This window comes from Scardinius erythrophthalmus (genome assembly GCF_964197995.2).
Source record: "Scardinius erythrophthalmus genome assembly, chromosome: 19".
Classification (NCBI taxonomy): Eukaryota; Metazoa; Chordata; class Actinopteri; order Cypriniformes; family Leuciscidae; genus Scardinius; species Scardinius erythrophthalmus.
Genome location: NC_138239.1, coordinates 4,333,215 through 4,346,368, shown reverse-complemented (window position 1 = coordinate 4,346,368; position 13,154 = coordinate 4,333,215). Strand labels below are relative to the sequence as shown.

General features: G+C 35.7%; 2 protein-coding genes across 11 annotated transcripts in view; one reads left to right on the top strand and one right to left on the bottom strand.

The window, feature by feature from the left end:
- rbks (ribokinase) overlaps window positions 1–9,933 on the bottom strand; it is a 36,289-nt gene extending 26,356 nt beyond the window's left edge. For 3 of the 10 annotated variants that reach the window (XM_081347734.1, XM_081347731.1, XM_081347736.1), the window contains exons 1-5: window positions 9,840–9,921; window positions 8,278–8,336; window positions 2,632–2,764; window positions 1,989–2,052; window positions 759–821 (exon numbers count right to left, since the gene is read on the bottom strand). In XM_081347734.1, the coding sequence (XP_081203860.1) occupies window positions 759–821; window positions 1,989–2,052; window positions 2,632–2,764; window positions 8,278–8,333 (316 nt within the window). In that variant the 5' untranslated portion in view covers window positions 8,334–8,336; window positions 9,840–9,921. Of the gene's footprint in view, window positions 1–758; window positions 822–1,988; window positions 2,053–2,631; window positions 2,765–8,277; window positions 8,337–8,739; window positions 8,799–9,693 lie in introns of all 10 variants that reach the window. The other 7 variants (XM_081347735.1, XM_081347733.1, XM_081347740.1 and 4 more) reach the window with 6 other exon arrangements.
- Window positions 9,928–13,154, top strand: part of babam2 (BRISC and BRCA1 A complex member 2) — a 94,464-nt gene continuing 91,237 nt past the window's right edge. The window contains exons 1-3 of the mRNA XM_081347730.1: window positions 9,928–10,210; window positions 11,718–11,854; window positions 12,824–12,900. Coding sequence (XP_081203856.1) covers window positions 11,718–11,854; window positions 12,824–12,900 — 214 coding nt within the window. The 5' untranslated portion in view covers window positions 9,928–10,210. The remainder of the gene's footprint in view (window positions 10,211–11,717; window positions 11,855–12,823; window positions 12,901–13,154) is intronic.

Here is a 13,154-nt window from a genome sequence, read left to right as displayed (position 1 = left end):
ATTTAAAACTATGTGTACAATACATTTCATATACTGTTAAGACAAAATATGGAACATGATGAACTAAAATGACCTTGGAACCTTTTTTTTCTGTCTGAACATGTTTTTATCGAATTGAATGACATTCATAAATTTTTTTTTAAATGTGGTTTAAGTATACAAATGGAGCCATGGATATAGAAGACACTTTACACACCCAGACATGTAGCCTACGAAATTCTCTCGCTATTGCACCACGAACAGACAGACACAAATAAAGAGCTGGCATAAGCGTTCGAAAAACCACACTGCAGAGTCAGGAGATATTATCAGTCTTTTCCTCATTTCAGCTTCCTTGTTAGCTTGCGAGATAATTGTTCAAATTTCACATCGTTGTGATATTCACACAGGAAGCTGGGACACTGAAAGTAGGTTGTTATGGCGATCATGACGCCAATCAGAGCTCTTCCTGGAGAGCTCACTGTGGTGCGAGTGGACTGCCACGAGGCTTAGCACTTATGCTGGATCATGACATTTACAATGTAGCAGGCCTTACATTCAGAGGTAGGCTGCTTATGGCACCTTTCTTTAAGTCCAAGTAGTGCTACATTAAACTGGGTCTAAAATTACCCTGTGTAGGCGAGGTGGACACAGATAGAGAGCTTTTCACTCATCTATGTCTCATTCAGAAGAGTACTTAGCGGTGTTTATGTTATTTTGGGGGCTTTTAAAACGCAGGGATGCAGCAAGGCTCGGTACTTGGACCAATTAAATTTTACCTGTGTCATTTACGATGATCGAGGCAGCACCAGTCGCAGCGTTTTCAGTCTGTTCCACATAGGCTGAGAGAGAGAGAGAGAGAGAGAGAGAGAGAGAGAGAGAGAGAGAGAGAGAGAGAGAGAGAGAGAGAGATGGTGAAAGTGGATAACCTAAATTGCTTACAGTATAAAAAAAACTGAACTGAAAAAATCAGAATGTCCATTTAAAATATTTTACAGTGTTTATAAATTATGACAATAGAGGCAGCACATATGCAGACTTACAAACTGTGTTGGGGAATTACAGTTTACTGATAATAAAAATAAAAAAATCTAATAACTGATTCAACAACAGTTAAAATAAAAATACAGTTGATCGATTCAGCAGAAACATAACAAGCTAAACTACAAGTTACTAACAAAATGTAGATAAATATAAAAAGGGCCATATATTTTAAATCATGTCATTATCAGATTGCAAATACAGGGTGTTTCAGGAACACAAATAAACTGCAAAAAAATAATGTTCATACTTTGTATTTTTTCTTGCTTTCAAGTAAAATGTCTAAACATCTTTAAAGCAAGATTCGTTTTTTGCTGTTTGTCACGGTTCATCATTGCGCAAGTGCTGAAATCAGATCTGTTTGTCCTGACAGCATAATCAATATCTGATATATCTACATCGGCTGCTATAGTAATAATGACTTAGAGACGTCAGCATGATAAGAGTAGCTGTCATCATGGAAATCGTACGTAAAACTGGAAATTTTGCTTCTTCTTTACGAACATCATGTCATCTCACTATAATGCTGAACTCTCATCAAGGTTCATGTTACATAAACATAAATAATGGAGGCATTACTATATTTTATACAATCATATTTACAAATGTCATATTCATTCACTTATTCCAGTGAAAAATGAAAAAGTCACAAAAAATGTCTAGAGGCACTATTGCACACTTTGTATTGTATTACGTTACACACAAATTTCCACTCAAATAATGGGGAAAAATACAATGTCATTCATAATTACTTCAAACTGAAACATCATTTTAATCAAATTTCAAACCACCTACTAATTTGTTTTGTTTTGTGTCGGGTTTGTAAAAAATGCACACTTTTTCCCCCCACTTTTCTAAATAGATTCGAAACAACTAAAAAAGATTTAGGTTGCATACACCATTTGATTTTAAAAGATTTTTGGCTGCCAGAGATGTGAAACAATATGAAAGCACCGTTTGGCCATTACCAGTCGATATGCCATTATTTTTGAAGTTTTGAATGTAGTCGTTCCCAAAAACGTCTCTGCCGACCTGAGGAGAAAAGGCAACCAGAGATGAAAAGAGGAACTTGAGATGATATTTTCTAGAAACTGGCTGACCGGCCAAAGTTCTGCATTGCTATATCAGGCCAAGCCTTCCAGATATAGCATCCCCAAACAAACGCCTCCACTCTACAAATACAACTTTAATCTCCCCCTCTCTCTCCTTCTCTTCCTCTCTATGAGACATTCGATGTTGAGGTAGAGGGCAAAGGGGTTCCTTTTTTCCCAGCTGGGTCTGCTTTTATCCCACACTGGTAAAGACATGCCAAGGATGGGGTCCTAAGCCCCAGCAGCAGAGACCCTTCACTACCTGGCCTTCTGTCTTTGAAGTGTGATCTCTCTTTGAATGTTTCTGAAAGCATGGGAGTCTATTTTTACACACTGCATACGCTTCGGTATTGATTGGGGTCTTTGCACTGACAAAATCAAGAGCTTTATTACTTGGTTAGGTTCTCTTGTGCGGTTAAATGCTGAAATACATGATCAACCTAAACGTTTTTTGTGTCTGTGTACTTCAGGCTATATTCAGTTATTTAGGATGTTCAGAAAAGCAGACCGTATTGGGTACCTTGCACACCATGGCAGTCTTGGCCCCCATTCGCGCAGCTTGGACACACTGATTGGCCCCTTTCCCACCGAAACCAATGAAGAACTTGTGTCCATGAATCGTCTCTCCAGCCTTGGGAAGTCGCGGTGCCTGACTAACAGAAAGACATATGGGACTAGGCATTAAAACATATTAAAGCATTCATCAAACAGTTAGTCAAAAGAATCTAACCAAGAATTGACTTGAGGGAAGGCAAAAAAGTGTCCATATTTAATTGTACCGAAAGGGTAGTTCATTCTATAATGAAATTCATTATTTACATGTAACACAAAAGAATACCATTTGAAAAAATGTCAGTGTTTTCTGTGGTATCGATGCGTTTTAGTCGATCGGATCATAAGTAGACGAGGGAGACATTCCTGTTTAAACCTGGTGTTTTGATCAGTCTCTTTTGTCCACTTTCAACCACTTCTGTCCTGATTTCTTCAAGGGGAGGGTCTATGGGCGGGTAAATGTATGCTTGTTTGTTTTTTATCTTTCGATCTAATGGACGAAATAAGTTTGTGCAATTTACATGAGCATCACCTTTCGTTTCTGCTCTGATAGTCACAAGACCAGCCGAACAATGTGAGTGTGTGTAATAAATCAGGAATGGTGAGAGAACATTGTGATTGGTATGTCTTTCGCCTTCAAACTAAACTTGGGTCTTCGGCCGACAAAGTTTAAACCCTGTCTGTCTAGCGCGCTTCCCATAATGTTCACGCATTAGGTCAGTAGACGGAGAGTAGATGGTCTTTTGTGGCTGTTTGAACACATCGACCACATGAGTGTTTACACTACGAAAGCAATCCGGTCGAATGCGTTTACAACTACCTCTGGAAGTGGTCAAAAGTGGACAAGCTCAAAACGTTTTACACCCCATTTACACCTATATTTAGTGTCGTCCACTTGTGATCCGATCAACTAAAACGCATTTTAATACCAGGTGTAAACAGGGCCTCATATAATGTCTTATCTATATAATGAAAGTCAATGGGGTCCAATTATAACTGTTGAAAAGAGAGTCAACCCTATCCACCCAAAAGTAGAAGTACATACAAGTAAAATTCAGAGAAATTCAAAGTAGATTTTGATAAACACAGTTTGTAAAGCAACCTGTTCAGTTGTCTTAATTTGAAAGCAATTGTTGAATTAATGCACTGTGTATCTTTGTACCGCTTTATGCACTTTGTTTTCAGAGGAATGACTAAAAAGTCCATATTGTTTGAATGAAAGGAACTTTTACTGGAAACATTCTTGTGAGCTGTAAATGAAAGTAATATGACATGACATTACAGAGTCCTTCTAAATCAAAGGCAGGTGTCCTGAACTCCCTAAAAAGCTAATTGCTGTGCTGTTTAGTGCGTGACATTTCAGAGCGGGGTCCATCAGCCTTTCACCCGAGCAGAACTAGCAGGCATTACTCATTCTATTGAACAACAGAAGAAAAAAAATAAACCTCAATCCCAGACATCTAGTTACGGTCTGGCCCCAATCCAAGTCTCCGGGTGCCCATGTTTATGTGATGGCAGAATGAGCCGATAAAGTTGTTTTTCGCATGTGTGTTGTGTGGTTAAGAGAGGGAATATTACAGGAAGTCAATGCGGATAAACAAAGATCCTGCCGCGATTTTAGTAAAGCGAGCGGTGAGTAAAGAGATTTCAGCTTTTTGTTTATGATGTTTTTGATGAACTGTGATAAATTATGCTGATAAAGAAAAAAATACTTAAGATAAAGAACTAATGGAGGGAAATTAAAAGTGACCACAAGGCATATTTCCCCACATTTTCAAATCTGAACTGACTTTTTTTTTTAAAACACTTTTTAATTGAGTATTAATGATAAATAATGAAAGGATGTATAATAAATAAAAGAATTGTTGCTGGTCAGAAACTTGAAGACAATGAAGAAGGTTAAGCAAAACACTACTATTGCAGTAATAACTTCACATCTGCGACACTTTCACCACAAGCAATGCTCTTGGGTCAGCAAAGAAGACGGAAATTGTAATTATGACCGCACAACTGCACTGAAATTTCTATTTGCATAGATTCAACTGTACAACCAATAGGATTGTGGATCAAAGTCCATTTAAGGCAAGTCATTTCACTCATGCCTCACGAGCAGCTATTTCAAAAATCAAATTCTTCAAAGCTGTTCACCAAGCTTTTTATTAAATTTCATATTCGAAATCAACAATGAAATCCGACAACTGTCTCATAAATTCCATTTCCAAATGCTCAAATCATGACAAACAAAAATGCAATTTGGGAATCAATTGGCGATTGGCTTTTGTTTAGAAAGCAGGACTTATTGCGCGTTGCATGTTCTTCCATTCATAGTAATATGAGTGCAGGGTCTTTCTAAATCTAAAGTGTTTAGTGTGGATGCACTATTTTACAACTTGCATTCTAAGGTTGTCAGACTGAGTCACTGTCTGTGTCACAGGTTACAGTCAGACGGGCCTCACCTTAACTCCTCGCTTACACTTCCTCTATTGTTTTATGAGCAATAGTCATTCTCCCACAAACGCATTTCTGATACAAACACTGTGACTTTCCAGTGCCAAGAGGAAACAACAGGTGTTGTGTGACGTAGGCTGTGGTCCACGCAGATGTTCACTACTTTATAAAGGCAGGACCTCAAACAGCCTGCATGAGAAACAATGTGTGCAATTGTACATTGTGGCAATAAAAGAACAAGTATTTGCTTTTAACAATTCATTGATTCATTATTAATAACTAGCATTTTTATTTTTCTTGTATTATTTTCATCTACAATGTGGTTTAATTAAAACCATTTCATTAATGTCCGTGCAGAGTCTATTGCATTTTATTTATCCATGCCACATGCATTTTTATTCTTTATGCAAGTACTTTTCTTTTTTTTTTGCATTTTATTTATTTGTAAGGCAATAGATTTTTTTTTTCTTTAGACATGGTAATTTCATAGCATTGTTCAAGTACTTTGGAATATCATGCAAATGCCATATAATATGAATACAGAGATTATTAAGTACCATAATAAACATACTTTAAATCAAGACATTACAGGCAAAACCATTGTTTTTTCAGACACTGGTCAATTTTGTAGTTCTGGGCTAACTTGCTTTCATAACTTCAGACTAATGGAAAGAAGACATCCAAAATGCACATTTAAGTGTTTATTTTATCAGATTATATATATATATATATATATATATATATATATATATATATATATATATATATATATATATATATATATATAACCTATAACTCTAATGTCAACAAAATAAAATGAATTTTGAACCTGGCTTTATCCAGTGTTTAGATTTCTGTGCTGGACGTTTATGCAAATTATTAGTGCATATTTAAGTAGTTAATGGCTCGTTTGCATATTTAAACACAACATTTCAGAAAACGTGTATTGATGTACTGTGATGCTATGGTGATATCTATTGGTTAAAATGTTTACCCTTTTCACCTGTAAATATACCTTATACATGCAAAAAGAGAGAGAGATAAAAATGTAAGCGAAGGAGGAAAATAAAATACAATTTTTTTTTTTGTGTTAGTACCGTGTAACTACAATGGTGCATCAATATGTTCATCATTTAGTGCTATGATGTTTATCAAAGTAACATAGTTTTATCAGTAACGTCTCTATTACAAAAAAAGGCCCAGTTTGAACCAAAGATAAAGTTCCTGAAGTGAATTGTTTCATGAATATACGAGACCCCAGGCTAAGAGTGTGCAAGACTTGTGTGTGCCGCACTAACATCACACACTGACGGCTCCAGTGAAGACACACCAATAGGTCTGAACAGTAATCAGCAGGTGGCACTGTCTGGCTTCAGCACAAACACACACACGTTCCACACGAGACACTGACTCCGTTTGACTATCAGAAAACACAAGCCACAACGAAAACTGGATTTTACACTTCAAAGCCATGCATAGCACTTTGATGGGTGAAATGTGTCAGCCACCCTCCAAAAAAACAAACACACACTTCCCATCAGAACTATTGCCTAATTGATGCAATCTCTTCTGTTCAAAGGCCAACATTGATGACTGGATGTCTTTAATGGTAACGTATATGAGCAATTGGAACTTTTTTTTTCCCCGTAAGGGGTAGTTTGTTTTGATTACTTAAGGTATGACAAAGCAAGAAATGAATATGATTTAGTTATGTATGGAAAGGAAAATGTTGTTTCTGGATTATCTCTTTGAGAAACATTTCCTCTTCTGAACAAACGCCTAACCTGACTTATTCAAATCTGGCATACCTTGTCTTGCGCCAATTGTGGAATGATACCTCAAATAATAAAAAGTGAAAAAATTACGTTTAATAAGGTTTGGCTATGTTTTTATATAAACATTGGATTTTGATGTTTGTTTAAAAACCCCATACACATTAAAAGAAGGCCCCAAGAAAAAGAGATCAGAATAACACAGAGACTTGGACACTTGGATACACTACACTTTACTGTTCAAATACTTGGGGTCAGTAATGATTTGCAATTATTATTTTAAGAAATCATTACTTTTATGCAGAAAGAACACATTAAATTGATCAAATCATTTGTAACCAAAAACATTTCAATCAAAATATGTTCACACATGTATCATGGTTTCCACAAAACATTCATTGATAATAATCATAAATGTTACCTAAACCACAAATCAGCATATTAAAATAACCTCTGAAGGATCATGTGACACAGAAGACTGGAGTAATGATGCTGAAAATTCAGCTTTTGACATCAAAGTAATACATTGCACTGCAAAAATAAAAACTCAGGGTGTATGAGTGTATGAGCAAGGTGAAAGTTTACTAGTTTGCACAGCTGCAAGTGTACGCCGTATTCCAGTCAAGAGGTGCACCTGAAAACACTGCAGCCAGAACGACAAAAAAAAAAAAAAAAAAAAAAAACTGCCAGCGGCAAATATGACCAGTGAGCGGTGAATCAGTTCCCTGGGGAAATATTAATAATAGACAGAGCTGGCAGAACAGAAGGCAGTTCCCCAAATCTGCCTTTGTTGGACCTTATTTGGTTCCTGCTGGAAGGACTAATTCCTTTCCGAGTTATTTTAAAATCTTAAAGTCTGCCTTCTGCAAGTGGAATATGTTCCACAATCATAGCGACGATGAGTGTGCGAGTTTGTCACATGAGCATGAAATCATTGTTTGGTATAATATGTGCGGTCTCAGCTTTAAGTTCATAACAGAGGGTAGATTTGTTGAAAATTGCATGAAATTGAACATGAAAATTATTTTTTATTTTATGAAGGCATGTTTTTTTCTAACTATACAGTAAAAAAAAATTATGTGACGTTAAATTATCATATTATTTGAAAAAAATGGTTGTTGCATATAATGTCTACTCAAACGTATTTGTATATAATGCACGATTTCATATTGCAACGAATGCTCTTCTAGAATGCATGGGTCAGTAATCGTACAGTATGATTACATGGATCTCTATTGTTCATTGTCAGTGTAGATTTTGCTGCAATCACTGCTTTTGTTCATCAGAACAGAGGAATGCATTACAAAGGCATGTTTGCCCACGTATTTAAAACATGTGGCACACATTTGCCCCGGGTCTGGTTCACTATGACACTGAATCCTTTGATGGCTTACCTTACTAAGTCAGTCATACAAGATCCCACCACTACAACACTCACGTCTGCAGGCATGACCTGATGACATTCATAATGACAAAAACAACAACATTTAGACTGAATATTTGACATTATTTACATAGATTTCTAATGAAATCTTGAGATTAAATTGCGGAGAACAACAATTAAACGTTTAAACATCGGTAGTTGTGATCCACATTAATCATGCCTACTCTACTGTGGATGATTATTTCAGGACTGGATCATGTGATTGACAACAACCATGGAAATCCTTCATTAATTCAATCCCTCGCGTGTAGGCAACATATGTGAATAGTGGAGTGTTAATCTGCTCAAATCTCCCAGCATGCCTCAGGGGACTGTAAAAGCCTGCCGCTGGCTAAGGAACAGCCTACATTTTCTCAAAATAACTGAAGTCCAGGCTGCATTTTCTGCATATTTAGATTCAAATCAATCTTACTGGTTTGAATGGCTTCGAGTGTTTTGCTGTTCGGGCCTGAGACTTAGATATGATCCTCTCTGCACGATAAAACGAACAAAGAGAGTCGAAATGTGATCAAAATAATTTAATCGTGTATTATATGTATGGCTTTATTATTTCATGGATGTCTCAGGAGAAAATATTGTCATGAAAGTAAGATGCAACAAATTATTCAGTCAGGATTATTTGACAATCTGATAAAATCAAGTCATTAGTTCCTGCAGAAACAAAATGTGCAGTGTTGGGAATAACAATATCTAGTTAGGTTGATACAGTCTTGTTAAAGGAGGTAAGAAGTGTATTTTATTTACAATCGTGAAAATATTTGAGGATTTTTACAGAACTGTTTATCTAGGCTGGTTTAGCTGGGCAGTGGTTGAGTCTACTAATTATTTTTCTATTAATTCTACAAAGTCTACTAAATCTTTTGCATCGTCTAATATCTACACCGGAAAACAATATGTCTAACGCTGAAAATAAAACTATTATAATAAAATAAAAATAAAAATATTTCAGTTTTCTACTTCAAAACCTCTCGGTTAATTAAATGTATTTTATGCTGTTTCTTTGTAATCGTTTATTAAATTTACTAGCAACTTCTGAGTGCATGTTTGAGTGTAATTTAAAATCTTGCTTAATGTGCAATAAGTTTTGAATGTTTGTGTGGACAATGCTAAGACTAAACTAGTTACATTATACACTATATGATATACATATCTGAACATTTATTAAAACAATTATATATATTTCCTCTATATTTCCAATACTGTATTATATTGCATTATTACAATTTTTGTGTCTTATATTATTGTTATATTTCATTTCTGTACTTCTGCACTGGAAGCTCCTGTCACCAAGACAAATTCCTTGTGTGTGTGTGTGTGTGTGTGTGTGTGTGTGTGTGTGTGTGTGTGTGTGTGTGTGTAAACATACTTGGCAATAAAGATCATTCTGATTCTGATACTTGATTAATCATCTCATTCACAAGAATTCATGCAATATCACATTAAATAATTTCAAGTGCATAATTAATTAGCATTTAAAATCATTTTGTACATAATAATATTTTACATTTTTACCTATTTGTCCACTGAATAAAGCGATATCTAACCTGCCAAAGCAGCACTTTGTACTCACGTCTATCTGACAGCACAGAAACACATGACTAGACACAAGCCCATTTTGAGCTGTCACAGTATTCGCCTGTCTTTAAAATGAAGGATTTATGATTTCAAACGAGACTAAACATTATTAGCATGTAGAAAATGTATATATGTTTAATAGAGTATACTATTGAACACACGCACGTATTATTCGCGTAAGTCATTCAGGAAAGCCGTGGTAAAACTATCAGGCATATTGATAAACATCCATAAACAAGTCTCAATAACAACAGCGGAAGTGAGGAATGAGTTCATACTCGAAAGTTGTTCTACATTACATATAAAAGGTACTGAAACGGCATTTGTTACGTACGAAAATGTTACTTGATCGAAACGACTTCTTTGATAAAGAAAGAAACATAATTAGCAAAGAGAAACTCGTTCATAGTGCAGGATTAGCATGCTAGCCGGTCTGTTAGCATATATTTGCAGCTCTAAAACAAACTGAATAAACAAAATCAAATCAAACTACACAACAAACTCAAATTCTTCGATTCACTCATCCACATGTGTTGTGGTAGTGTTGTTGTTTTGTGTGTCACTGCAGCTGCTCGACAGTATTAGTAAATATCATCAGTGTTATTAATGTGTTCCATGATAATAATGTGTTTTACACAGCTGGATATCACGCTGATGACTTATTTTTATTTACTTTTTCCTGTCTAAACAAGATTTATTTATTTTATACTGTGGGAATCCACTTATTAATTAGTGTCAGCCAGGACAATACAGCCTATTCTGTGTTTACATCTCTTACTTAAAGAGATAGTTCACCCAAAAATGAAAATTCTGTCATCATTTACTCACCCTCAAGTTGTTACAAACCTGTATGAATTTCTTCTACTAAACACACTTACAAAAAATATACATATTTTGAAGAATGTTGGTAACCAAACAGTGGATGGTAACCACTGACTTCCATAGTATTTTTCCCTACTATGGAAGTCAATGGCTACTGTCAACTGCCTTGTATCTGGACTTTAAAGTGGACTCAAACCTCCTTTAGTTGTAATAGAGTCTCAGTCTACATTGCATTCACACTGGTGTTTTTAAGAAGCCAATCAATAAAAATATAATAATACAAATAATAGTAATATTAATATCCCCAAAGGCCTGTTCACACAAAGAACGATAACTATAAAGAAAATTATACTAATGTCCACAGTATTGTTCTGTTTATTTGAAGTGTGTGCTTTAGTTTTGTCATCTGCCACTTAAAATGCTCAAGCTCTTGATGTTTTTATTCGTTCAACAGCTGGAAATAAATCATTCTGAAAGTAATTCCAACAAAATCGTTTTTCAGTGCCGTTATTGTTATAGTTTTGGGATGAGTGGACTCTTCTATTCTTTTATATTTACAACGATTCTTAGAGTTATATCTTTATAGTTGTCGTTATAGTTATTGTCCTTGGTGTGAACGGGCCTTAAGACAGTAATATATAGTCATATGATTTCGATGTGAGTTTGATGGACACATGCTTGTGTCATTTTATGTTATTATGCAAAGAGAAGAAATTATTTTTAGCGTATATAGGACAGAATAGACCAGGGTTTGGAACTCTGGCCCTCAAGATCCCTCTCCATCCCTGATCAAACTCGACTCTCTGTATCTCTCTAGTAATCCTGAACACCTTGATGATCTTGTCCAGGTGCGTTTGATCAGAGTTAAACAGTGGATCTCGAGGGCCACTCCTGGTTTAGACTATTGCGTTATTTACCTTACAACTCATGGAAAGCTCTCATAATGAATGAACATGTCTGTATTGTCATGCTGTCTGATCTTTTGTGTGTAAGATGAACAGTCTGTCTCCAGAAGTGGCACTGAGCCGGATCTCTCCGGAGCTCCGGCCTTTACTCTGCACTGTGGTGCGCAACGGACGGGTCGGGTTAGACTCCTCTGGCTGTCTCCGGATCACTGACCTCAAGACCGGGTGAGTGTTCTGGTAACTATGCAAAAAGTTATAACTTTTAGGGAACAATGTATTCGTTGATGAATATGACTAATATCTAATAGGCTACAACTAAAATAGCCTACTTTTGAATTAAAATCTTATCACAATTGCTCAATCAGTATTCCAGAAAGCTGAGGGGACTTTTCAGAGTTGATCAATCAGGCACTACTTCTTCAAATATCTAGATTAAAAATAATATCAAGACTTTATGTAAAAAGAACTGCAGTGCAATATGTTTGATGAAAAAGAAATTGGCTGTAATTTTCTATCCCTCGCTGAGCTTTACAGTTCAAGGCCTTTACGATTATTGCAGACCCTTTTCATTAATTCAAATACATTAAATTATTAACTATATTCACAACTATATATTAACTATACAGTCACTTGTTTTAATTGGTTATGTAGTTTCTTGTGTCATGAGGTGAGTTTGACTGAACCCCGACGGGGCGCAGGCCGATCAGTGCCTGACAAACGCAATGCATTCTGGATATAAAGTTTGTCCGGCTTTGCTCGGTGTCGTTAAAGTAAACATTAACGTAACGCTGTTTCACGATTGGCCGAGTTTCACCAAATCAGCATGTTAGAATGAATTTCTGAAGGATCATGTGACACTAATGTCAGTAATGATACCGAAAATTAAGCTTTGATCGCAGGAATATATTACATTTTAAAATATATTAAAGTAGAAAACAGTTTAAAAACATTTTAAATGGCAGTAATATTTCACAATATTACTGTTTGTATTGTATTTTTGATCAAATAAATGCAGACTTTAAAAAAAAGAAAAAAAAAAATCCTACTTTTGACCATTAGTGTAAATGCACTTCACATGTACAAATGAATAAAGATGGACATCTTCAGGAGGGCATATTGAACGCTCTGAAGTGCCTCAAAATCATGCCATGTTATCGAAGTATTGACAGTTCTTTTCTTCTTTTTTCCCTTCAGCTGCACATCATTAATGCCTGGTCCTTGCTGTGACAGATTTAAACTTCATATTCCATATGCTGGAGAGACTCTCAAATGTAAGTAGTAGTTCTCTTCTAGAGTATATGAACTAATCAGAGATCATATATGAAGTAGTGGTTTGCAATAGTTGTTCCTGCAGCCTACAAAGTTCTTGCCTGACATGCCGAAATAGTGTTAATTTAATGTGTGGCCCTTAGTAATGTGTAGTGACGCATTATTGATTTATTGTATTTTCAGACCACAGTGATAAATCATGTCGTTGTTTTATACTCATTACTTACAGAAAACTGTAGAAATGTGAAAAACAGGA